At 40.0% G+C, this 27,616-nt stretch overlaps 1 protein-coding gene across 5 annotated transcripts in view; it reads left to right on the plus strand.

Moving 5' to 3' along the window:
• ELOVL7 (ELOVL fatty acid elongase 7) overlaps window positions 1–27,616 on the plus strand; it is a 93,231-nt gene that overhangs the window by 46,006 nt on the left and 19,609 nt on the right. For 4 of the 5 annotated variants that reach the window (XM_055367855.2, XM_055367857.2, XM_055367856.2 and 1 more), the window contains 2 exons: window positions 10,808–10,905; window positions 26,150–26,340. In XM_055367855.2, coding sequence (XP_055223830.1) covers window positions 10,842–10,905; window positions 26,150–26,340 — 255 coding nt within the window. In that variant the 5' untranslated portion in view covers window positions 10,808–10,841. Of the gene's footprint in view, window positions 1–10,807; window positions 10,906–26,149; window positions 26,341–27,616 lie in introns of those variants that run through there. The other variant, XM_019012907.4, reaches the window with a different exon arrangement.

Consider the following 27,616-nt stretch of genomic DNA (forward strand, 5'->3'; position numbering starts at 1 on the left):
CTGAAAGGTTTCTCAGTTAATTTTGAAACTTTATTTGCCAAGGTTGAGGACACGTATCTGTGACACAGCCTCAGGAGGTCCTGACAACATGTGCCCAAGGTGGTCAGGGCACAGCTTAGTTTTATACATTTTAGGGAGACATGAGACATCAATCAATGTATGTAAGAAGTACATTGGTTTGGTGTGGAAACGCGGGACAACTCAAAGCAAAGGCAGGAAGACTCGAAGCAGGGAGGGGGCTTCCAGGTCACAGATAGGTGAGAGACAAAGGGTTGCTTGCATTCTTTTGAGTTTCCGATTAACCTTTACAAAAGAGGCAATCAGGTATGCATTTATCTCAGTGAGCAGAGGATAACTTTGAAAAGAATTGGGGGCAGGTTTGCCCTAAGCAGTTCCCAGCTGCTTTTTCCCTTTAGTGACTTTGGGGGCCCAACATATTTTCCTTTCCCACTTCCATGCCTATTGGGGATGCTCAGAAGTCCTTGTACTGCTCTTGCAACAGACTGGAGCAAAAGAAACTTTCAGTGGCTGCCTAAAGTCCCATTGGCCACTTGTCCCAGCTCTGCCCAGGCAATAGTGCCTGACCTCTCCTGCTCTTGCCTCCTGTTATCCTACCTGGCACTTCCTCAGGGCTTATTACCTTTCTCTCTGGGATCTGTACTAACTCCTTTCCTCGGACTCTCCTTCCCTCAAGCCTGAAGGATGCTTTTCTGTGCCAGGAGGCATGGGCACCTCTTGTCTCTGCCCTGTATGGCTAAGTGCCTAAGCTTTTGTAACCCAAAAGCTAAGACAAAACTTTCTTTGCTTTCTGCTGTTCTCTTTTATTTCCAAGGCAGTGTGAACAACCTATTCAATGGAGAGAAATGGCAAAAAGAGAATGGAGGGTGATACATAAAATACCAAGGAGAAATGTGGGTTAATATACATGAGCCATCAAAACAAAACACAAGATCCTGTGTAGTAGGTGGAATGGACATGTATTTTTGCTTCTGTAATGTGTGTGTGTATAGTATGTATATATTGCCGCATACACACATGCGTATGTGTTATAATTAACAAATTTGAAAATTTGTCATTTGAAATAAGTTTTTACTGAGGCTGTTCCACATTCTAGGTTTGCTTCCTTTTAATTGGAGTTATAATGAGTGACAATTCCAGCAGATAAACTATTCTGCTGGAATATATACATCTAAATGAGTGTTTCCTCAAAAATATTCACTTCAGACTACTATATATCTTTTCCACTAATATTGCCATAGCCCCAAACATTTCCCAAGTTGTTTTTGGAATTGTTCTTGTTTTATAAACCATAAGCTGAAAATGTCCGTAGTAAATTACTTTTTCATTAAACCCAGCTCTATTCCCCACCCTTTCCCACTTCATTGATAAAAATACAGCTCCACTTGATCCATTTGCCTCTAAACCAACCTTAACTTTTGATTAGTTATGAACTTGTTGTGTAGAAGCAGTAGGCAAAGATTTTTCCTCCTTTAAAACCATTTAAATGAAATTCTGAAAAACTCAAGTTGATTTTTAAAGAAAAGCTCAAAAATTGTTTTGATGACTGTATCACTCACACAGATGTGTAATTGCCAAAGTGATTAAGCTGAAGCAAACTTTTATTTGAATGAATACATGTTGGTAGCTTCCTTTAGAACAACAGTTCTCAACTTGGGAGGATTTTGCCCCACAGGGGACGTTTGGCAATTTCTGGAAATGTTTTTGATCATCTCAACTGGGGACGACTTGTTCCTGGCACTCGTGGATGGAAGCCAAGTTGTGGTTCTAAACATCCTACAATAATCAGGACACTTCCCCACAACTAAGAATTGTCTGCCCCCAAATATCAATACTGTCGAGGTTGAGAAATCCTGCTTTAAACAAATAATTACTCTATAGTCATCCCTCATGTTTTAATATACTTCAGAGCTGCTGGTCACTTTCCTCCAGCCTCACAGCCTCTTTGAGATTTTGTTTCTGCTAAAGTATAAAGGATGGGGACGAGAGTGGGGAACCAGTTCCAGTGAGAAAACAGATGAGGAAGGAAATACTAGGAAATGTGTAGATTAATATCTAGGTGGAAGTTTCCCTAGCAACCTTTGAATTCTTACTAAGAAGTTTATTACTTATCTCAGGGATTTTTCCTGCCAAAGATGGTAGGAGCAGAGACTTGGGGCCTCTGATTTTCTAGGGTCATAACCCAGAGAGAGACTGTCTGTGCAATACTGTTACCGTGCGTGGATCTTTGTTCTTAGAGCTCCCAAGATGGTGGCGGGCTGCTCCCAAGATGGCGGCAAGCCTTTTGTTCTCTGACCTGGGGTTCTTGGCCTCACAGATTCCAAGGAATGGAACCTTGGGCCATGCGTTGAGTGTTACAGCTCTTTTAGAAGCCGTGGGTCACGGAAGAGAACCGTGGAACCTAGCGACTAGTGTTCAGCTTGGTTAGGATGAACCTGGGCACTTAGCCATGCAGGAACAATGACGAGCCTCTAGCCCGATCGGGAGTGGCAATGGGCGCCTCACTGGATCAGAAGCACAGTGGACACCCTGCCGGATCCGGAGAGTTGGAAGTCAGTGGCGAGTCTCCGACATCGGCGTTCAGCCGTGGTGGATGGTGAGCGAAAGTTCAGCTTGAGCCAGAACAAACACGGACCAGAAGAGTGTGCAGTTGCAAGATTTAATAGAGGGAAATCAGAGCTCCCATACAATGGGAGGGTACCCAAAGGGGTTGCCGCTCCCTGCTGGAATGCCTGGGGTTTATATCCCAATCATTGTCCCTCCCCTGTGCTCTCAGGTGATATATATGATTTGACTATTTCTTTATCTCCTGCTTTTAGCGTTAATTTGTATTTTAGTGAGCCCTCTTTACTACCTGATTCGTTGGGTCTGAGCTGAGTTACAAGCCCCGTGATTAAAGGCCGGTGCGGTCACCTTCCCCAGCTAGGCTTAGGAATTCTTAGTCGGCCTAGGAAGTCCAGCTAGTCCTGTCTCTCAGTACCTTCCTCTCGGGGAGGCTTTCACCACCCTCTGGGCTGTGATCCCACTGCCCCATTCTGACTCACATCTGGACTTCCCTGTCCCTATCTAATCAGTCACAGTTAGCTGCCTTTGCCTTTTTATTCTCCACACTGCTTTTGCTCAACAGCTTCTGCATTTGAAGGCATGTTCTGATCCGTTCTTTATTAAGGATTTATTATTTCTGCGGAATAGCTTGATTTGCCCTGTACCCTTCTCCTCCCTTACTCTGTACAAGGGTAAAGTTTCAAACACCCCATCCCCCATATGAGGCCAGACAAATCTTCCCATAGGAAGGTTAGCATTTGGTTTTTACCCTGCAGTCCCCAGTTCCACCACAGAGCTCCATCCCTATGTTGGTACCTTCCTGCAGTTCATTTCAGTGTGTGGTCCCTTGAGCAGCATCTGTGGCTAGCCAGTTCTGTTCTTCCGGGTTTGTCCCTGATATCTGATTCCTAAAGCAGAGATCAGTGGGGAGGCCAGAACCTCCCAAACATCAAAAGAGAAAGAGAAAACCATATGGCTGTGTTCCTGGATTAAAGGTATGCCCTAGAAAGCCATGTGCTGGTTCTACCACTCCTTTCCCTCAGGTACAGTGTCTCCAATGTCTGTTGCAGAATTAGAATAAATCTCTACATTTGAAAGTCTACCTGGAAATGGTTGGCCATGATTTCTGGGCTCTTGTCTGGTGCTTCCCACTGCAAGCACATCTGAGGTCCCATCCTCATCTGAGTGAATTCCAGCAAGATGCTCTCCCAGAGTTCTGCCTTCTGATCACTGTTGAGATAGACTTGGGCAAAAAGGACAAAGTGACCAGGTGCCCAGGCACACTGTGTATGTTCTGGTATTAGGTCTACATCATGCTAACGTAGGCAGCTTGTGGCTCTGAATAGTCTCCAGGTAGGTTGCCCTATGGGAAGGGATTTCTGCTCTACGAAGAAGGCGCATTTCTCATGTTTGAACCTGACATCTTTAATTTGGGTCTAAAGAGGCAAATTAAGTCACTTCATTACCAAATGACCGAGTTGTCATGTGATACTATCAAAATCAAGGAGCAGTATTCATGGGGCAGTTGCAGACGTGGGGCAATGAAACACCAGCACCAGTACTCATGAGTGAGCTCCTGTTTACTCTACTCCTGCCATACATTTTTCAGGCCTTTGGAGGCAGGCTGAGCTCTGACTGTGAGCCTTAGCTATTCCTCTGAAGTATCTCTCTTGTTTCTTCCACCCTTAATGGAGGGGTGGTGATTTTTCTACTGCCTTATAATCTAAGGTAGCTCCAAATTCTGGGCCACTGCTTTCTTGTGATTACCTTCTTCTCAACCTCTCAATGTCTTCATTGCTGAGCTCTGATCTCTAACAACTGCTAAAAATATAGTCAGGTAGTGTTATGGTACAATACTTCTTTTTTTAGTGTACTTTCTTCTTTTTCACCATCATGGGCCCCAGGACTTGGATATTGTATGCAGCTGGCACCTCTTTAGTGTAGTCTTACAAGTAGATCATTTCAGACAAGTCCTCTGAGAGTCCTCCCAGAAAAACGACAAGGATCTCTTGCTTCTGTCCTCTGCTGCTCACTTTGTAGGAGGTCCACATCCCCTTAGCAGCAGGATAAGACATTACCCTTGTTTAGAGTTTTAAGTCTCTGCTTCATTTCTTGGGTATCAGGAGTCTGTCAGATTAAAGTTCTTGAACTTTAATGTTTCCAGGGCTCTGTGGATGCTACCCCCAAACCCAAATCTAGTTCCTCTACTTGATTTTACTTTAAGCAGCAACATGTCATCCTGATATTTGATGCCTACTAGCTTAGGGCAGTGTTGAGCTAGCGCTTTGAAGATGCTAGAGTTCAGTCTCATGAGTCCATTTTTCTCCCCATGGCTTCCAGGTCTGGGCAAAAAAAAATTGTAGCAGTATTATCCTATTTATGAATTACCACTCTTCCTTTGAGAAATTGCATGTTCATGTTACCCAAATATGAGATGAGTTTCTGAACCTCTGTGGCATAACACCAACCTCTTTAACTACTGCATTGAGAGGTACAGTGGGTGCTTGTCCAAAAACAATCTGAACACCAAAGCTTCCTGTGACCCATCTTGAAGGGCCTCCCACTCCTCAAACTCTTGATAGTATCTCTTCAGTCTTCTCATAATAGCTCAAGCAGTTAACCAACTCCCTGCTCCAGCTCTCTGCTCCATGAAAAGTTTGTGTGGACCATGTTGAGACTATGGGGCACCTCCACTGAACTTAGGCCAGCCATGGTCAGACCTGGGATGAGGCAGGGATGCATCAAGGGGATAGGTTTGTAGATCATTTTTAGTCTTCTCTATCCAGTTCTCTTGTGCTCAATAGTCTGGTGAGCTTCATTCATACAAGAGCCTTGATTTTTAAGCCATCACCAGGTCTGAACTTCTTTGCCATCAAATATTCTAAATTGTCTTTTCGGGTCCTGGTTCTGCTGTTAACTAAAGGATATCTCTACTACCTATACACCTATACCACATGGAGTAAATTGCTCCCTCTTATTTGTTTTAGAGATGGGGTCTTGCTGTGTTGCCCAGGCTCAAGCAGTTCTCCCACCTCAGCCTCTCGTGTAGCTGGAACTACAGGCACATGCCACCATGCCAGGCTTGCCTCCTATCTTTATGTGCCCATTGTCTAGCAATCAAGTGCCCATGATGAGTCATGGTAAAAGAAGGCAAAGATATGTCTGGGTCTAGTCTAGGGGTATCATTATACTTGCAATAAAATTCGGTTGTTAACAGTTTTCTAAACCAGTCAGTCCCTACAATGTAACATTGGCATCCAGTCCATCACTCTCAGCTCATAAGGAAATTCCCAGTAGTTTGTGTTCAGTTCCAACAAGGTAAGGGGGATCAGGTTTTTCTGTTGTGCCCCATCCCTGTGCAATTGTGGATGTTCCTTCTCTTCTGGTGGGCCCACAAATAGTAAAGACTATGGACAAGACAACAGATTATCTACAAGCAGTGGATTAGTGAGAGAGGAGTCCACACTCCAAAAAGCTGTGGTTACTGGATCTTTTTCATAACTCTGTAGTCCTTCATCTCCTGCTGGCTTTGATGACATCTACTCCTGCCTCATCCAGTTTGGGTTCTTCCTCTGCCTTTCCTCCTTCCTTCGTCTCAGTCTTGTATAGTTTTTGGGAATGGAGAAACCAGCTCTCTTGGCTGCCTGTGAATATTTCTGACCTGCATTAGAGTGTGGTTTCTTTGAGTCTTTGTGCTTCGGTGAGGTCTGGGGAGGGGAAAATGGCCTATGTGGAGGCAGTGAAAGAAGAAGAGGAAAAAAATCGCACAGATACAGAATAATACTTTGAATTCTAACCCTGCCACATGGCTTGTAAAACTAGAATATTTCACTCTGATTCTGAATAACTTAACGAGCATTATTTCAGTAGTTTAATTTTGAGAATAATGGGTCAAGGGCTGGTATATCAGTGGTTAAGGTGAGGGGGAAATGTAGCTTTTTGTGTGGTCTCAAACACTCATACTAAGACAATTGGAAGACATAAAGGGAAGAATCATACAATCTGTTATATGCTAGCTCTTAAAGTAAAAGTAGTAGAGTTTTTTCTAGATTTGTTCCATAAACTGCCATTTAACTGTACCAGGTAATGAGATGGCCAGATGTTTTCCTACTAAATAGGCACAACTTAAAAATATATATTTTAGATTTAGGGGGTACATGTGCAGGTTTCTTACAAGGGTATACTGTGTGATGCTGAGATTTGAGCTTCTATTACCCTTGTCACCCATATAGTGAACATAGTACCTATAGGAAGTTTTACAGACTGCATACTCCTCTCTCCTTTCCTCTTCCTCCTCCCCCATTTTGAAGTCCCCAGTGTCTAATCTTTATGTCTGTATGTACCCATAAATTGGCACAATTTCTCTCTCTAAATGATAAATGGCTGATTTTGGCTGGGTGCGGTTGCTCATGCCTGTAATCCCAGCACTTTGGGAGGCTGAGGCAGGCGGACTGCTTGAGCCCAAGGAGTTTGAGACCAGCCTGAGCAACATAGTGAAATCCATCTCTACAAAAAATAAAACAATTAGCTAGGCATGGTGGCATACTTTGGTAGTCCCAGCTACTTGGGAGGCTGAGACAGGAGGATCGCTTGAGCCTGGGCAGTTGAGGCTGCAGTGAATCAAGCTCTCTAAGTGCACTCCAGCCTGGGTGACAGAGCCAGACCCTGTCTCAGGAAACAAAACAAAACAAAACAAAACAAAACCAAAAAAACAGACAAAAAAAAACCACCCTAAAACTAAAACAAAAGGATAAGTTTGATTGAATGCTCATTTTAAAAAATCAGATTCTGTGCTACAAACCTTACAAATATATATTATTTAATATGGTTCTCAAAACAACTCTATGAGTTAGTTTCTTTTATCTTGGTGGGTAATTAATGGAATTCCCATTTTACAGATTAGGAAATTGAGCTGTAATTTTGCTGGAGTCACACAGCTATTAAATGGTGGGATTGAAAAACTAAGGTTGTTGTGAGCCCAGAGCCCCTGCTCACAACCCCACATTACACCTTTGCTATAGAGATGAGAGATGATTTTTTAGGAAAATAAAGAGTCCAGACCGACTCTGGCAAGACCCTGGCATCACCACAGCCAGTCTTGGTCTGAACTCAGCTGAGAAGACTGGGTGTATCAATACAGAGGCCATGCTGACATGCCTTCCTGGACTTGGAGAAATCCTCTGGAGGGGATGAACTCTTAAAGAATTTAGACAAAATTTCTATTTTGGGTGTATCTGCATATGTGTATTTGTATATGGGTTTTTAAGTAGGAATGTTCCAGTAAAGGTACAGCTGATTTTATTCTTTATTTTTAGATAGGTAAAATATCCATATGAGCCACAAAACAACAGTATAAAATCTTTCTTCCATTCCTTCAGCCCAGTTTGTACCCCATTCCCTTTTTCATGTCTACCTCTTAAGAGTTCCTTTTATACAACTATGAGTAAATGTAAAATTATATTCATATGACTTTTCTCCTTTTATATACAAGGTCATCATTTTTAAATTTTGTACTTTCTTTGTTTTTTTCTTTTCTTTTCTTTTTGAGGTAGTGTCTCGCTCTTGTCGCCCAGGCTGGAGTGCAATGGCGCAATCTTGGCTCACTGCAACCTCTGCCTCCCAGGTTCAAGCGATTCCCCTGCCTCAGCCTCCTGAGTAGCTGGAATTACAGGCGCCTGCCACCATGCCTGGCTAATTTTTGTATTTTTATAGAGACAGGGTTTCACCGTGTTGGCCAGGCTAGTCTCGAACTCCTGACCTCAGATGATCTGCCCACCTCAGCCTCCCAAACTGCTGGGATTACAGATGTGAGCCACTGCGCCCAGCTCTTTGCTTTTTCCAAATAGTGATTTATCTTGGAAATATTTCCATATCAGTACATGGAGAGGTTCTTCATTCTTATTTACAGTGTCATAATATTTCATGGTGTTAAATCTGTTATCACTTATTAACCAGCTCTCTATTAGTAGACATGTGGGTTGTTTCCAGTCTTTTGCTCTTACTGATGCAATGAATAAACTTGCATATATGCCACTCTGAATATGTGTATGTATTTCTACAGGATAAGTTTCTAGAAGTAGAAATGCTGTGTTAAAAGTATGCATTTATAATTTTGACTGATAATGGCAAATTGTCCTCAATAAGAGTTACACTAATTTGTACTTCCACTAGTAATGCATGAAGAGAGAGAATTTCCCACACTCCTGCCAACACAGTTAATGGTTGTCTGGATTTTGGCCCATTTGATAAAAAAAGTTTGAATTTTGGCCTATTCAATAGACAAAAAATATTGCAGATTATTTAAACATGATTAGTTAAGCAGCTTTTCATATGTTTGAGTGCCACTTGTATTTCCTTTTCTGTGAACTTTGCCCATTTCCTATTGACTTAAGGTCTTTTATCAATTTCTAGAAACTTGTCATATATTAGGGAGAGTAGCCCTTGTCTGTGATATGAATTGAACATATTTTTTACTGTTTGACATTTATGATTAAATTTGTTAGCTTTCTCTTATGTCTTCTGAATTTTAGGTCTTAGTTAGTAAGGCCTTTCCCACTACAAGGTTATAAAAGTCTTCTACTATGTCATCTAGTGATTTCATGGTTCTGTTGTTCTTTCTTACTTAAATATTTGCTTTATTTGGAGTTTATCTTGGTTTATATTATAACACTTGGATTGAACCTTTTTTTCTCGGATGGCTGTCCAGGTGTACCACACCATTTAGTGATTAATGTCTGGTAATTCAGTGCCCAATCATTGGAGATGCCACCTTTATCATATAGCATATGCCATATATAATTTTACCTATACTTACGTAAGTAAAATGGCTTTACTTTAAAATCCAGAGGAAAGTCTGAATTTTCTTGTGGGAACCCTAGAGGATTTTTTTTTTTTAAGACCAAGTCTCACTCTGTTGCCCAGGCTGGACCAGGCTGGAGTGCAGTGGCACAATCTGCTCACTGCAGCCTCTGCCTCCTGGGTTCAAGCAATTTTCCTGCCTCAGCCTCCTGAGTAGCTGGGATTACCGGCACCCGTCACCACGCCTAGCTGATTTTTGTATTTTTAGTAGAGATGGGGTTTCACCATGTTGGTCAGGCTGGTCTCCAACTCCTGACCTCAGGTGATCTGCCTGTCTTGGTCTCCCAAAGTGCTGGGATTACAGGTGTGAGCCACTGCACCCGGCCAATTTTTTAAAATCATGGTAAAATATACCTATTATTTTCACCATTTTATATATATTTTCATTTAAATGGTTACCACTTTAACCATTTTAAAGTGTGAATTTCCGTGGCATTAAGTACATTTACATTGTTGTGCAGCCATCACCACCATCATCTCTAGAACTTTTACATGTTCCCACCACATGGCTTTGAATCAAATATACCAGTAATTTTATGACATACCATTCATTTGGAAGGTGAGTCCTGATTTTACAGATGTTAAAATATGGTAAAATATACATCTTAGGTATATTTTAGTTACTAAAATATTTAGTTACTGAAATATAGTTCTCAATTTTCGAGTGTATTTAGTTTATTTCTGAACATTCTAATCTATTATGTTCGTTTCTCCATGTGCCAGTGCCACAGTGTCTTAATTATTGCAGGTTTATAATATCCTTTAATACATAATAAGGCTAGTTTCTCCTCACTGGTCTTCTTTTTCAGATTTCTTTCTCCAGTTATTCTTGTCTATCTGTCTAGATAAACTAAGCAGCTTTTCCTTGGATATTATAGACCTTCCTTTCCCTCTTTCTGTCTCTATTCTACTTAAATTATAAAAATTTGCATATAGATGACTTTATGAGGCCTGAAGATGAGCTCTAAGTCTAGGATCAGTTTATCTTCTCTGAAAGTTTGTGTATCTCTTGACTTTCTTCTCCAGGGTTTCTGCTTTAGCTTTGCCACTTCAAGTGCAGTCCGTTCCTGAATTATGTTGTCAGCATAAAAGGGAGCTGCTCCTATGAAAGTTCTTAGAGTCATTTACTGCTTTTGAGTCTTGTACATAGAATATTAGTCTTTTTCAGTGATGTTAGCAGTGTCTCTAGAAGGATGGAAAATCCGAAATGTCTGCAACTGCATCAGGGTTTAAAGTAATTTACTAATGCATTTGCCTTCAGTGGGAGTTTGTTGTCTTACCAGTTATTCATATTAAATTTTTAGCATTTTAAATAATGTATTACTATAAGCTTGACTTTATTTGCACTTATAGATTATAAACTCATTTCTGTTTTATTTTACTGAAGAACCCATTAAAAGAGCCAGTAAATCCTGTGGAAAATGGCCTTCAGTGATCTTACATCGAGGACTGTGCATCTTTATGATAATTGGATCAAAGATGCTGGTGAGTAACCACATTTCCTAATTGAGGTTCATCCTTCCTTTTTATGTCAGATTCTCATATTTAATAGGATTTCACTGGAACAGAATGAGAGACTTTGCAACTTAACAGTCCCTTATTACTAGTTAACGAAGAGGAAGTGCACAAGTTTCATTACAGATATGTACAAAGATGGAGCTACACAGATGTTCATTACAATGTTTACAGTAATGAAAATAGCCTAGATATCCAGTGAAGGGAACTGATCAATAAATGATGACTCATTCTAATTTAGTAGCCATTAAAAGTGATTTTGGAAGGACAGTGCTCTTCAGCCTGATTCTTCCCTAATGCTCCTGAGGGAAATTACAGTTAATGCCAACTCTTTTTTTTTTTTTTTAAGACAGAGTCTCACTCTGTCGCCCACGCTGGAGTGCAGTGGTGCAATCTCGGCTCACTGCAACCTCCGCCTCCCTGGTTCACGCCATTCTTCTGCCTGAGCCTCCCAAGTAGCTGGGACTACAGGCGCCCACCACCACGCCTGGCTAATTTTTTGTATTTTTAGTAGAGACGGGGTTTCACTGTGTTAGGATGGTCTTGATCTCCTGACCTCGTGATCCGCCTGCCTTGGCCTCCCAAAGTGCTGGGATTACAGGCGTGAGCCACTGCGCCCGGCCACTGCCAACTCTTTTGAATGAAAGAGTTGCAGCCCCCAGGAACCTGTCAGAGTGAACAGGGAACAGAAAAACCAGGGAATGACTGCCTGGGACACCTCCGAGTGATTCTGATATGCCTGCCTTTTACCCTTGCCCATTTATTTTAAAAGTGAATGTTTCAGAAGACATTAATGCCATAGCAAGAAGTTTAAAATATGTTAAATGAAAGCAGGTTATAAAATACTCCATACATTTCTTTCATGGGGTTTAGCAGTTATCTCTGGGTAGTAGGATTATGGGTAATTTTTATTTCCTTAGTTATATTTGTCCACATATTTTTAAATCACAACAAATATGTTGTGTTGCTTTTATAACCGTTTTTTAAAGTTTTAAAAGCAGAACAAAAGTAACATTTCAAAAACAAAGAATCAGAACATCTTAGAACTGAGATGGATCTTAGATATCAACGAAGCTAATGCCTCATTTTACAGTTGAAGAAATGTGACCTCAAAGTCAAGGTTAGTTGATGGCAGAAAAGACTAGAACCTATGTGTTCTGGTTATTAGTTGTAGTACTCTGGTATTTAACATTTGAGTTTATTTTTGAGATATTGAGCTATACATACTCACCACCATCACTACTTTAGGTTGATTCTTACCTATCAACTAGAAATTGCAAGTCTACCAAATTCAGGAAGGAAATGCACACCTCTTGGCACCTACCACAGATGAAATTATAGTCAAATTTACAACGATTTCAGCAAAGATACACTGTTTCATCATTTGCAGCTTTCTCAGCAGACTACTAAAGACCAAATTTATCTCACTAAAAATGTTCCCAACAGTTTTTGCTTTGAGGAATGCCAAGGTTCTTTGTAAGTATCTCATAGAGAGAGAAGCTTCACTGTGGTAGGGGATACATAGTGACTATGCCTATCTTTTCTTCTTGCTTTTTTTTTTTTGTCTTAGTTTTCCAATATATGTAATGATAGACAGAATATTCAAGTTTCTTTAGGGGTCATCCTTCTCTGAAGGTTTACAGTAGTTCTCATAAAGTCAGTATTAATTTAAATACTAATATTTTCATTGCTTTTCAAAGAGAGGTGTGCCTTGCTACATGAACTCTCACTATTTGAACTTAGGAACCAAGTAGATTTGGGTTTTTGAAGTAGAGTTATTTGGAAGAACAGATCTCTTGGTATCCAATTCTTGATAGTCACTATCCCAGATACAAGAATCCAAGAGACTCAAATAATCAATATGCTAACTCAAGAGCTGAATAGATGTAGATAATAATAAATATCTATGTAGTCCTAGAAGTTAAAAATGCCTTAATATGAACTTCTTTAGAATTCCACTTCCACTTTTATCCACGGATCAACTCCTTAATTTTTATTAGGAATACCTACATTGAAATTGCTGAGTAAAATTAGATTAGATGTGGAGTGGAGGCCTGACAACAGCATTGCAAACGGTGCAGGGAAGATGAGGGGAGAGAGGCAGGGAGAAGGCAAGGAATACTTGTATTTGAAGTTATGCTCATTTGAAGACTTGGGAGGGGAGAGAGGATATGGGGATTTGGAGTGAGAAGACCTAGATTTAAGGTCTGACACTGCTGTAGCCCAGCTGGATGATCTTGAACACGTTATTTATTGGCTGTGAGTCTTTGTTTCTTTATTAGCAAAACATAAGTGAGAATAGCATCTACCAGCTACCAGATAACATACATGAAAGTGCTCTGCTGTTTCGGAAGTATCCCAACATAAAAGAGTGGTGCTGGTTGTTACAGATGATAGATTTCATCTGAAAATACTCTTCATATAGCATATACTTAAAAATTGTTTTCTTTACATAATTTTTTTCCCAGGCATGGTCTAAAAGGGTTAAAATGTTTTCTTTTGAGATATACAGCTTTATGAAAAACGCTGTCAGGCATAACAGGAAAGTTTTTTCCTTCTACTTAGTGTAGTATTGATCTCTGAGATCCATTAGGAATCATTTTTGGCCATCGTAGTCCAGTTTTAGTCTGCTTACCCTGGAAATGTCTGAACTTATGATCAAGGGCCAAGAATTTCAAGTGTATTCTTGGCTTTAGCCCTAACCCTGAGTAGCCTAAGGAAACTTACTGATATTCATTGGTTTTCTGATTGCTAGAGAAGTAGTGGTCATGCATAGTTATTTCATGTGGAAAAATTCCACAGCTACAGAAGAAAAAATGGTTTAATTAATACTTAGCTATAAGAGGATTTATTTGGATTTCTAGATGTGAAATGTGAGAGTTTGAAATAATGCTATGGTAGCATTTTGGATTATGAAGAAATGAAAAAGTTTTTAATGTTTAAAATACAGCTTTCCTTGCATTTGATTAGAAATGATGACTTTTCAGACTTAGTCATGATCCTTTTTTTGCAAGAAGATGGAGTATGAGTAAGATTGCTGCCATTCTGAAACTTTAATACTTCAAAAAGTACTTAAGGTACATGTTTGCTTTTCCTTCCAGCTTCTTCATTTCATTGGTACTTGGAATCTTAAAGATGTACTCTTTGAGCCAGTACCTGCTACTTAAGAAGAGAATACTCTCTTAGAAGCAGCTGATGGAAAAGCCCATTAATATTCTATGTATGTGGCATTCTACTTTCCCTATGCTCTCTCCCTGGGACACTCTTAGAAACGAATTATTAAGCTAGTAATAAATCAGAACTTTGGTAATCATTGGGGTATAGACTGTCAGACAGCCTGCCTTCCCATCCTCCGCTTCTATCGTGGCTCTACTCATGACACTTAAACCAAATCTGATGCCAAAAAGAAGGTACATGAAACATCCCCCACCCCATTAGCCTTTTGTTTCTGGGGAAGACAGAGCACCTCATGCCTAACCCTAACTTTTTCAACTTATGTAATGATACAGGGAACATTCAAGTTTCTTTAGGGGTCATCCTTTTATGAAGGTTTATAGTAGTTCTCATAAATTCAGTATTTAACTTCAATACTAATATTTTCATTGCTTTTCAAATAGAGGTGTGCCTTGCTACCTGAACTCTCATTATTTGAGCTTAGGAACCAAGTAGCTTTGGGTGCAGTTTTTTGAAATAGAGCTGTTTGGAAGAACAGATCCCCTGCTATCCAACTTTTGCTATTCACTATCCCAAATGGGATCATAAACGGAGTCAGAATTAACTTTAACTGTCACCCAGCTGGTGCATTGATACTCCCTGTAACATGCCCACTACCTTACATGGAAGTGGACTCTCTATTCAGAAAGGTATAACTGTTGCTGAGAGAGAAGGCCAGAAAAGTGAACAATGGCCAGAGTCATGGGTGTCATCCTAATGATTTTGTATTTTATTTGCTCATAAGGGAGAGCTAATTTAAGCAATTTTATTTCTCAGTAAGGGAGAGCTAATTTTATCAGAGGAAGAATTTTAGGACTTGATTTTTAGAAAATGAATTTGACAATTGCGTGGAAGACCAATGTAGCAGATTGGATCAGGAGGCAGTGAAACCATATAAAAGACTATTGAAGAGTACCTAGTGAGGGGTGCTGTAGCCCTAAATACAGGTGAGGAAACTTGGTCTCACACCAGACCCCTAGCTCTTAACTATGACAGTTCATCACGGTCACCAATTAACAAATTGTTGGCTGCTGACAAATTATAATTACATATATTTATGGGGTACAAAGTGATGTTGTGATATATGTATCCAATATAAAATGATTAAATCAATCTAAATAGCATATCCATCACCAAATACTTATCTTTTTATGGTGAAAACATTTGAAATTTACTTTTTACAATTTTGAAATATACAGTATTATTAGCTCTAGTTACCATGCTGTGCAATAAATGTCAAAAAGATATTTCTTCTGTTGAACTGAAACTTTGTACCCTTTGATCAACATCTCCCTATTCCCCCATCCCCCTGGCCTCTGGTAACCACCATTCTACTCTGCTTATATAAATGTGATTATTTTAGACTCCTTTATAAGTGATAACATGTCTTGCCTTTTTGTGCCTGGTTTATCTTACTTAGCATAATGTCTTCCAAGTTCATCCATATTGTCACAAATGATAGGATTTTCTTTTTGAAGGCTGAATAATAGTCCATTGGTTATTTCTATCTATGTATCTACAGGTCTGTAATTCAGAAAGGCATAACTTTAGATTGACAGGTATCACATTTTCTTTATCCATTCACCCATTGATGGACACTTAGGTTGATTCCACATCTTGGCTATTATGAATAATGCTGCAATGAACATGAGAGTGCAGATATCCCTTCAATATGCTGATTTCATTTCCTTTGGCTTTATATCTGGAAGTGAGATTGCAGGATCATATGGTAATTCTATTTTTAGTTTTTTATAGAGCCTTCATGTAGTTTTCCTTATAGCTATAGTAATTTACAGTCCCACCAACATTGTACAAGGGTTCTCTTTTCTCCACATCCTTGCCAATGCTTGTTATCTTTTGTCTTTTTGATAACAGACATTCTTACAGATGTAAGGTTATATCTCTTTGTTTTTTTAATTTGCATTTTCCTGATGATTAGTGATGTTGAGAATTATTTTCATCTATCCGTTGGCCATTTGTCATCTTTTGAGAAATGTCTATTCAGGTCCTTTGCCCATTTAAAAAAATGGATGCATAGAAACCATGTCCTAGGATTCTGATTCAATTGGACCAAGGTTGTTTTTTGCAATTTGACTTTTAAATACTGCAGAGGCAATTTGGCTGTGCTAACAGAATTGAGATCTGCTATAATAACAGTAGCAAGCTTATTGAGCACTTAGGCTCTTTACATATAGTAACTCAATCAATCCTCTATGAAATACATGCCTTTTGATGCCCAATTTGCAGATGAGGAAACTAAATACAGAGAAGGTGAGTCAATTGCCCAAGGTGACATAGCGAGCCAGTGGGAGAACCAGAATCAGAATGCAGACTGTCTGACTCCAGAGTTTTGCTGAAATAGAATTTCTAAAGCTTGGTATTTTGTTTTATTATTTGCTTTGAAAATAACATCCAATTAAATTAACCAGTGTTTCCCATAATTATTTTTTATCTGTAGAACTTGAAAGTCACGTACAGGACTTAAGGTGTGTGCTGAAAATATTAAATTACGGGAAAAAATTATTTATTTTAAAATTATTTTATTCTGCTTCCTGAGCCAGCCCAGCATGCTTTTCCTGGCTTGTTTTCTTTCTACTGCTACCAGAGGAAGAACAGAGAAATGATGTCATTTGATTTTTCCCCCTCCTGAGTCAATGAAAGAATAAAATAAAATATATCTCTCATTCAGCAATTCTTTTACTGACATTTAAGCTCGTTTCTAACCATATGTGTGATGACTGTTAATAATAGAATCATTTGAAATTGTTTATAAATCAAAAGAAAAAACAAAAGTCAACTAAACTCCCACCATGCAAAGGTGGTGGTGTAACATCCTTCCAGAGGTCTTCTTTTGGTATTTTGTTTTTCTTTCCTTTTTTTTTTTTTTTTTTTTTTTGAGACAGGGTCTTACTCTGTTGCCCAGGCTGGAGTGCAATGGCATGATCTCCGGTTCACTGCAACCTCCACCTCCCGGGTTCAGGCTCTTCTCGTGCCTCAGTCTCCCAGATAGCTGTGATTACAGGCGTGCGCCACTATGCCTAGCTAATTTTTGTATTTTTCGTAGAGACAGGGTTTCGCCATGTTGGCCAGGCTGGTCTCAAACTCCTGACCTCAAGCGATCACCTGCCTTGGCCTCCCAAAGTGCTGGGATTACAGGTGTGAGCCATGGCGCCTGGCCAGTATTGTTTTCATTAGTTTTTTATTTCATTAGCAATAACAACTAGACATAGTAATATGAATCTCATCTTGAACTGTAGTTCCCATAATTCCCACATGTCGTGGGAGGGACCCAGTGGGAGGTAACTGAATCATGGGCGCAGTTCCCCCACGCTCTTCTCATGATTGTGAGTTCTCACAAGATCTGATGGTTTTTTAAGCATCTGGCATTTCCCCTGCTGGCACTCATTCTCTCTCCTGCTGCCCAGTGAAGAGGTGCCTTATGTCATGATTGTAAGTTTCCTGAGGCCTCCCCAGCAAATTTAAATCTCTTTGCTTTATAAATTACCCAATCTTGGGTATTTCTTCATAGCAGTGTGAGAATGGACTAATACAGTAAATTGGTATCTCAGAATGGGGCGCTACTATAAGGATACCCGAAAATGTGGAAGTGACTTTGAAACGGGCTAAAGGCAGAGGTTGGAGCAGTTTGGAGGGGTGAGAAGAAGACAGGAAAATATGGGAAAGTTTGGCCGGGCACCGTGACTCATGCCTGTAATCCCAGCACTTTGGGAGGCCGAGGCGGGTGAATCACCTGAGGTCGGGAGTTCGCAACCAGCCTGACGAACATAGAGAAACCCCGTCTCTACTAAAAAATACAAAATTAACTGGGCGTGGTGGCGCATGCCTGTAATCCCAGCTACTGGGGAGACTTAGGCGGAGAATCACTTGAACCCGGGAGGCAGAGGTTGCAGTGAGCCGAAATCGTGCCGTTGCACTCCAGCCTGGGCAACAAGAACGAAACTCCATCTAAAAAAAAAAAAAAAAAAAAAAAAGGGAAAGTTTGGAACTTACTAGAGACTTGTTGAATAACTTTGACCACAATGCTGATAGTGATATGGACAATGAAGGTCAGGCTGAGGTGGTCTCAGATGGAGATGAGGAATTTATTGGGAACTGGAATAAATAACACTATGCTTTAGAAAAAAGACTGGCAGCATTTTGCCCCTGCCCTAGAGATCTGTGAAACTTTTAACTTGAGAGAGATAATTTAGGGTATCTGGCAGAAGAAATTTCTAAGTGGCAAAGCATTCAAGAGGAAGGACCATAAAAGTTTGGAAAATTTGCAGCCTGATGATGCGATAGAAAAGAAAATACAATTTTTTAGGGTGAAATTCAAGCCTGCTGCAGAAATTTGCATAAGTAGCAGGAGCTGAATGTTAGTCACCAAGACAATGGGGAAAATGTCTCCAGAGTATGTCAGAGACCTTGGCAGCAGCCCCTCCCATCACAGACCTGGAGGCCTAGGAGGAAAACATGGTTTTTGGGGCTGGGCCCAGGGCTCCCTGCTGTGTGCAGCCTAGGGACTTGATGCCCTGCATTCCAGCTGCTCCTGGAATGGCTAAAAAGGGCCAAGGTGCAGCTTGGGCCATGGCTTCAGAGGGTGCAAGCCCCAAGCTTTGGCAGCTTCTACATGGTGTTGAGCCTGTGAATGCACAGAAGTCAAGAATTGAGGTTTGGGAACCTCTACCTAGATTTCAGAGGATGTATTGAAACTCCTGGATGTCCAGGCCGAAGTTTGCTGCAGAGGTAGAGCCCTCATGGAGAGCCTCTACTAGGTCAATGTGGAAGAGAAATGTGGGGTCAGACCCCAAACACAGAGTCCCCACTTGGGCAGTGCCTAGTGGAGCTGTGAGAAGAGAGCCACCATCCTCCAGACCCCAAAATGCTAGATCCATTGACAGCTTGCACTGTGCACCTGGAGAAGCCACAGACAGTCAGTTCCAGCCAGTGAAAGCAGCAGGAAAGGGGGCTGTACTCTGCAAAGCCACAGACGCAGAGCTGCCCAAGGCCATGGGAGCCCACCTCTTGCACCAGTATGACCTAGATGTGAGACGTGGAGTCAAAGGTGATCATTGTGGAGCATTGAGATTTAATGACTGCCCTACTGGATTTTGGACTTGCATGGGGCCTGTAGCTCCTTTGTTTTGGCCAATTTCTGCCATTTGGAATGGGTATATTTATGCAGTGCCTGTGTCCCCATTGTATCTGGGAAATAACTAACTTGCTTTTGATTTTACAGGCTTATAGGCAGAAGGGACTTGCCTTGTCTCAGATGAGACTTTGGATTTGGACTTTGAGTTAAAGCTGGAATGCATTAAGACTTTTGGGGACTGTTGGGAAGGCATGATTGTGTTTTGAAATGTGAGGACATGAGATTTAGGAGGGCCCAGGGACGGAATGATATGGTTTGACTATGTCCCCACCCAAATTTCATCTTGAATTATAGTTCCCATAATCCCCACATGTTATGGAGGGACCTGGTGGGAGATAATTGAATCATGGGTACAGTTTCCCTGTGCTGTTCTCATGATTGTTTCTCACAAGAGCTGATGGTTTTATAATTGTCTGGCATTTCCCCTGCTGGCACTCATTCTCTCTCCTGCCACTTCATGAAGAGGTGCCTTCTGCTGTGATTGTAAGTTTCCTGACGTCTCCCAGGCCATGCAGAACTGTGAGTCAATTAAACCTCTTTCCTTGATAAATTACTCAGTCTCGGGTATTTCTTCATAGCAGTGCAAGAGTGGACTAATACAATGATGTTCATGTATTTAAGGTTTGCACTACCCACTTATAGAAGAAATCTATCAAAGTTTGATCAGTTCTAATTTTTTCCCTTGGTCCCTGGTTCTGTGACAACTTTTATTTATGGAGAGTTCCTTTGTGACATACAGACCCATAGCAAGCCTTCCTTGTGGTGGTTTTAATTGCACAAAGCAACGAGACATCCTAGAAAGCTTGCCATTGTTAAAAGCAAGGAGGGGAACCAATAGAAGCAGTAAAAGATTTCAGTGATGTGTACCTGGGTAGCTGATTTCAAAGTTTTTCCTGATTTAGAACTGTGACAAATCTTAATATGAGAAAATACTTCCAAAATTGTAGAACTTTATGTTTTGAAAAGTGTCTGTCATCAAACTTTTGTTTAATTTCTATTTTGTGCATGACACCTTGTTAAAATTATTCTGCTGAGAGCATCAGAGACGTCCTTTTGTTAAATGTAGTGGCATTTTTCTGTCCCCATTTTATTTTCCCTTTCTGCCACACTTAATGCTTTTACTCCTTCCGAAAATCCACTCTTCCCTGGCTTCAGGATATCTCACTTTTATGGTTTTCCCTCTACTTCTCTAGCTGTTCCTTTTTGGTTTTTATGTTTTTTCCTTCAGTAATTCCTTCTGTGAATGCTGAGTCCTCAGGATCCTGACTTCAGCACTTACTCTCCTTACTGTACCCACTTAGCCTAAGCCAATCTCCCTGCTTTTATTGTTCATCATTTATGTGATGGCAACCCTCAATCTTACATCTCTGGCACAGATCTCTCTCCTAATTCTAGATCCATATATCCAGCTGCTTATGAAAGACTTCGTATGAATGTTTTAAAGGCACTCTAAGTGTAAGATGTTTTAAAACATAAGCCACCTCTGCTTGACCAATATTGCTCCTAATCCTGTGTTCCCAATCTAAGTGAATTTAAAGATCTGAGTATTTTTCTTTTAAAATTTTTTTTTAATTTTTGTGGGTAAATAGTAGGTGTATATATTTATGGAATACATAAGATGTTTTGATACAGGCATGTAATGTGTAATAATTATATCATATAAAATGGGGTATCCATCCCCTCAAGCATTTATCCTTTGGGTTACAAATAATCCAATTATATTTTAAAACATACATTTAAATTATTATTGACTATAAGTCACCCTGTCGTGCCACCAAATACTAGGTCTTATTCATTCTATTTTCTTTGTACCCATTAGCTATTCCCACCTCCCCCCCAACCCCCTAGTACCCTTCCTAGCCTCTGGCAACCACCCTTCTACTCTATCTCCATGGGCTTAATTGTTTTGATTCTTACATCCCACATATAAGTGAGAAATCTGAATATTTTTCTTAACATTTACCTATTTCCATTCCCTGTGTTTAACCAATTATAAATTTTTATATTTTCTTCTTCCTTACTGTATTTCAAAATAATCTCCTATTTATCTTTCACTATCACTACCTGTTTTTAAAATTTTTATTTTAGATTCAGGTGGTACACGTGCAAGTTTATAACTAGGCTATATTGTGTGATGCTGAGGTTTGGGCTTCTAGTGATTGCATCATGAATATAGTGAACATAGTACTTAAAAGTATGTTTTTCAGCCCTTGTCCCCTTCCTTCCCTCCCACATTTTGGATTCTTCAGTCTGTTGTTCCCATCTATACCTGCATGTACCCAAGACTTAGCTCCCACTTATAAGTGAGAACATGTAGTATTTGGTTTTGCGTTTCTGTGTTCATTTGCTTAGGATAATGGTCTCCAACTACGTTCATGTTGCTGCAAAGGATATGATTTTGTTCTTTTTAATGACTGCATAGTACTCCACAGTATATATGTACCACATTTTCTTTATCCAATCCACCATTAATGGGCACCTAGGTTGATTACATGTCTTTGCTGTTATGAATAGTCCTGCAGTGAACATGCAAGTGTTTGTATATTTTTGGCATTTTCCTTTCAGTATGTACCTAATAGTGGAATTGCTGGGTTGAATAATAGTTCTATTTGCAGTTTTTTGAGAAATCTCCAAACTGCTTTCCACAATGGCTGAACTAATTTGCATTCCCACCAACAGTGTATAAGCATTCCCTTTTCTCCACAGCCTCAACAACTTCTGTAATTATTTGACTTTTTAATGTTTGTTGGCCGCTTATATGTCTTCTTTTGTGAAGTGTCTGTTCATGCTCTTTGCCCACTTTTTAATGAAGTTATTTATTTTTTCTTGTTGATTTAAGTTTCTTGTGGATTCTGGATATTAGTCTTGTTGGATGCATAGTTTGTGTTTTCTCCCAGTCCATAGGTTGTCTGTTTACTCTGTTAGTTTCTTTTGCTGTGCAAAAGCTCTTTAGTTTAATTAGGTCTTAACTGTTGATTTTTATTTGTGTTGCAATTGCTTTTGAGGGCTTGGTCATAAAGCCTTTGCCAAGGCCAGTGTGCAGAAGAGTGTTTCCTAGGTTTCCTCCTGGGATTTTTATAGTTTTAGGTCTTGCATTTAAGTCTTTAATCCATCTTAAGTTAATTTTTGTATATGGTGGTAGGTAGTGGTCCAGTTTCAGTCTTCTGCATATGATTAGCCAGTTTTCCTAGCACCATCTATTGAATAGGGAGTCCTTTCCCCATTGCTTATTTTCATTGACTTTGTTGAATATCAGTTGGTTTTAGGTATGCTCCTTTATTTCTGGGTTTTCTGTTCAGTTCCATTGGCCGATGTGTCTATTTTTATATCAATACCATGCTGTTTTGGTTACTGTAGCCGTGTAGTATAGTTTGAAGTAAGATAATGTGATGCCTCCAGCTTTGTTCTTTTTGCTTAAGATTGCTTTGGCTATTTGGGCTCATTTTTGGTTTTCTATGAATTTGAGAATAGTTTTTTCTAATTTTGTAAAAAATAACATTGGTAATTTGATAGGAATAGCATTGAATCTTTAGATTGTTTTGAACAGTATGGACATCTAATAATGTTGATTTTTCTAATCCATGAGCATGGAATGTTTTTCCATTTGTATTTTCCATGATTTCTTTCAGCAGTGTTTTGTAATGCTCCTTGTAGAGATCTTTTACCTCCTTGGTTAGATGTATTCCTATGTGTTTTATTTTTTGTGCATGTGGTTATTGTAAATAGGATTGCATTCTTGATTTGGCTGTCAGCTTGAGGGTTGAAGAGCTGTTCCAGCTCTTAAGGATAATGTTTGGTGCATAGAAATGCTACTGATTTTCATACACTGATATTGTATCCTGTAACTTTACTGAATTCATTTATCAAATATAAGAGTTTTGGCTGGGTGTGGTGGCTCACGCCTGTAATCCCAGCACTTTGGGAGGCCAAGGTGGGCAGATCACGAGGTCAGAAGTTTGAGACCAGCCTGGCCAACAAGGTGAAACCCCGTCTCTACTAAAAATACAAAAATTAGCTGGGCATGGTGGCGGGCACCTGTAATCCCAGCTCCTCAGGAGACTGAGGCAGGAGATTCGCTTGAACCCAGGAGGCAGAGGTTTCAGTGAACCAAGATCATGCCATTGCATTCCAGCCTGGGCGACAAGAGCAAGACTCCGTCTCAAAAAAAAAAAAAAAAAAAAAAAGAGTTTTATGGTGGAGTTGGTAGGTTTTTCTAGGTAGAAGATCATATCATCAGCAAGCAGGGATAATTTTACTTCCTCTTTTCCAATTTGGATGCCTTTTATTTCTTTCTCTTGCCTGATTGCTCTGGCTAGGACTTCTAGTACTATGTTGAATAGGAGTGGGCATCCTTGTCTTGTTGCAGCTCTTAAAGATAATACTTCCAGCGTTTGCCCATTAGGTATGATGTCGGCTGTAGGTTTGTCATAGATGGCCCTTATTATTTGAGGTATGTTCCTTTAATGTCTAGTTTGTTGAGGGTTTTTATCATGAATAGATGTTAGATTTTATTGAAAACTTTTTCTGCATCTATTGGGATAATCATATGGTTTTTGTTTTTAATTCTGTTTATGTGGTGAGTCACATTTATTGACTTGAATATGTTGAACCAACTTTGCAGCTCAGGAATAAAGCCCACTTAATCATGGTGAATTAACTTTTTGATGTGTTCCTGGATTCACCTGGCTAGTTTGTTGAGGATTTTTGCATCTATGTTCATGAGAGATATTGGCCTGTAGTTTTCTTTTTTGTCGTTGTTGTTGTTGGTGTGTCTTTGCGAGATTTTGGTGTCAGGATGATACTGGTTTCATAGAATGAGTTAGGGAGGAATCTCTCTTCCTCAGTTTTTTGGAATAGTTTCAGTAGGATTGGTACTAGCTCTTCTTTGTATGTCTGACCACCTACTCTTCAGTCATTTAATTTATAAATTTATTTTAGTGTTCCACAGAACATTAGTTTCATAAGATGTTAAACAACATTCTACAAAAAAAAATAGTGTTTTGTGGCCAAATAAGTTTGGAGAATATGGCATACTACCGTTCCCATCGTGGCAATTCATGATGAACATGAAGCATTAAGAAATCCTGCAGTAATGCAACCTGTTTGTTTAACCCAGCATTCCAGTATTCCCCAATTCTTTGTGGAAAGTCTTTAAATAGCTTGTTTCCATGCATAGTTTGGAACATTCTTGTTTGTATAGGATATAAGATAAGAAACAAACTCATTTTTCTCCCAAGCAGTCAGTTTTCCTATCAACATTTGTTGAAGATCTCTTCCTTCCCTGCTTGTTTCTGGGACTTCCTTAATCATATATTAAATTCTTAAATGTCCTGGGATCTAGTCTGGACTCTTGACTCTTTGGCTTTATTTCTTTATTTTTTTTGAGATAGGGGCCTCTGCCAGTATTTTTGAGGGAGGCTTATTTGAATGCAGAATAATCACCCATGCACATCTGATGGTCAAATGTAAGCACTCCAACACTAAAATTGAGGCCAAGTGAGTTATCAGTCATGGAGTCCTACTGAAGAAATTTTGAGTGGGAAGTCACACTTGCAGGGGTATTCAGAATTTGTCAGTGCTTGGCCACATCATTAGCAGCTTAAAAGAGCAAGAGCTGCATTCTCCCTACCCTTCTTTTCCAATTGATAAAAGTGACAGTAGTTAGCATCCTGAGGTTAGTCATGGCATAATTTTGAGTCAGATCCTTCTGGAAACTTGTCCTTACTTCCTTTCCTTCATAATACTCTAGCTTCATGAGGCCATTTAGTAAAATTAAACCTGAACTACTAGAAATTATAGACTTAATCACATTTCATCCTGAGTTGTAATTTTTTATTCATCCATCTCTGCGGGCCTGGAGCTGGCAGTAAGCAGATAAGTTTTTGTTTGCAATTGTGAGACCGTGCATTTTTTTTTGCTCAGAATATCACAGTTGTTAGCTCACATGGACTCCAAAATCCCATACTTTAGCTACTTAGAGGATGTTCAGCCTTTCTATTCTGTGATCCTGTGATACAGTATATGTGGAAGTGTGCCAGTTTTCCTGGGGAAGGAAAAAAATTAAGCAGCAAACACAAACTTTTTTTAATATATAAAAGCATGTATGTATGGAAAAACTCCAAGATATTAATAATGGCTATAGACACATGGTGGGATGTTGCTGGGTGTTCTCTCTTCCAGATAGCTTTGCACCCTGTGCTGGGCCCTGGAGAACGATCCATGAAGACTGTATCCTTGGGTTTGCTCCCCTGCCATATGCTTTCTGGTTAGATTCAGCCAGTGGAGAGAGGGAGGAGAGTGGAGTTGGGGTATCTATTCCTCTGGCGCCATACTTATAGAATTGTCTTGGGCTGGCTGAATCCCTCAACTGACAGTCAAAACTTGTCTTAGCATACTCAGGATGCTTAAGAAATTATCATAGACTGGGTAGTTTATAAGCAATGGAAATTTATTTCTCACATTCAGAGGGTGGAAGTCTGAGATCAGGGTGCCAGCACGGTCGGGTACTAGTGAGGACCCTCTTCCAGGTTGCAGACTGCCATCTTCTCATTGTATCCTTACATGGGGAAAGAGGGCAGGAGAGCTCCCTGGGGTGCCTTTTATAAGGGCACTAATACCATCATGCAGGCGATCAGTGCATAATACAGCTCCTCTCCCACTGTTTCTAGCCCCAGGATACTTCCTTATTCCTGTTGATTTCTTTTCCACCTTTCTAAAGATACTAGTGATCACTGCCCAAATAGCTCACAGTTAATAGTAGGATCTGGGTGCTCAATTAAAGAAATGTTGGTTGCTGTTAGTTACCCGTTGGCTAAGCAGGTGTGTACTCACATATTGTTTTTCTCTTAGATCCAAGAGTTGAAGATTGGCTCCTCATGTCCTCGCCTCTGCCACAAACCATCCTCCTAGGATTCTATGTCTATTTTGTCACTTCTCTGGGACCAAAGCTCATGGAAAATCGCAAGCCCTTTGAACTCAAGAAAGCAATGATAACGTACAATTTTTTCATAGTACTCTTTTCTGTGTATATGTGTTATGAGGCAAGTGTCTTCAGTATTCCTAATGGGAGAATTTTGCCTGAGTTTTTCTGTTTATGTGTCATTATGTTTTCTGTTGTAAGGGTAACCTTTGCAATTTAAGGAATTAAGAAACTGATCTCACTAGAGCAGGTATTTGCCAAAATAATGTTAGGTATAGACCAAATAATAAACTCATTTGAGGATCTTGGTATAATCTGTCTCACAGATAATGAGAAAAACTAACGTCTATTCCATGGATTTGTACATAATTGCCTTAATGGATTATTGAATTAATCCATAAATTTTAGTTTTGAGGAAACTCTTAAAGTAACATAGCTGGTAAGTGGAGGGCTGATATTTGAACCCAGGTCTGTCTGACATCAGAGTTCATCTTGACTCAGTAAAAAGTTGTCATCATCATGGTAGGCACCTTTGGTTTCTGGATACTCTGATGAACTATGGGATGGTAGACTGTTTTGGTTAGTTTAGCTGGGCTTTGTGGGGACAGAGAGCATAGACTCATATAAAGCAGTAGGTGAGGGAGCCTGTTCCTTAATTTTTTTCCCATTAACTCATTAATTCATTACTGTCCCTTAATTGTTAATAAGAGAGATGGGGCTCTTCCAGGACCCTAAAACAGATTCATGAATTCTCTCTCTTCCCCTGTGCTAATAACATGCCTCAGCCACCCCCATGTACGTTCTTTTCTGAGATTCCTTCCTTCTTTTCCAGCTCTGGCTGGCTTCATTATCCTTTTTTATTAACTTCCTCTATAGCATACCTTGTGCTTAATCATAAGTAGGGCTCACGAGGGCCCAATATGGGCCCACTGACCTCTCCTGGCACCATAGTTTCTCCACATGCATTCTGACCTGACTCTTGCTACAGATCCATCATATTGATCACTTTAAATCTACTGTGGCTGGCCAGGTGTGGTGGCCTACACCTGTAATCCCAGCACTTTGGTAGGCTGAAGTAAGAGGATTGCTTGGGCCCAGGAGTTTGAGACCAGCCTGGACAACGTAGGGAGACCTTGTGTCTACAAAAAATACAAAAAAATTAGCCAGGCGTGGCAGTGCATGCCCGTGGTCCCAGCTGCTTGGGAGGCTGAGGTGAGAGGATCACTTGAGCCTGGGAGGTCAAGGCTGCAATGAGCCGTGATCATGTCTAGTGACGGAGCAAGACCCTGTCTCAAAAAATAAAAATAAAAAAAATACTCTGGCCTTATTTCTCACAGTCCTCCCTATAGTCTGGACTCACTCTGCTGCTTTCCATTTCTTCTATTTTGAAAATTAAC

This window comes from Gorilla gorilla, chromosome 19 (genome assembly GCF_029281585.2).
Source record: "Gorilla gorilla gorilla isolate KB3781 chromosome 19, NHGRI_mGorGor1-v2.1_pri, whole genome shotgun sequence".
NCBI lineage: Eukaryota > Metazoa > Chordata > Mammalia > Primates > Hominidae > Gorilla > Gorilla gorilla.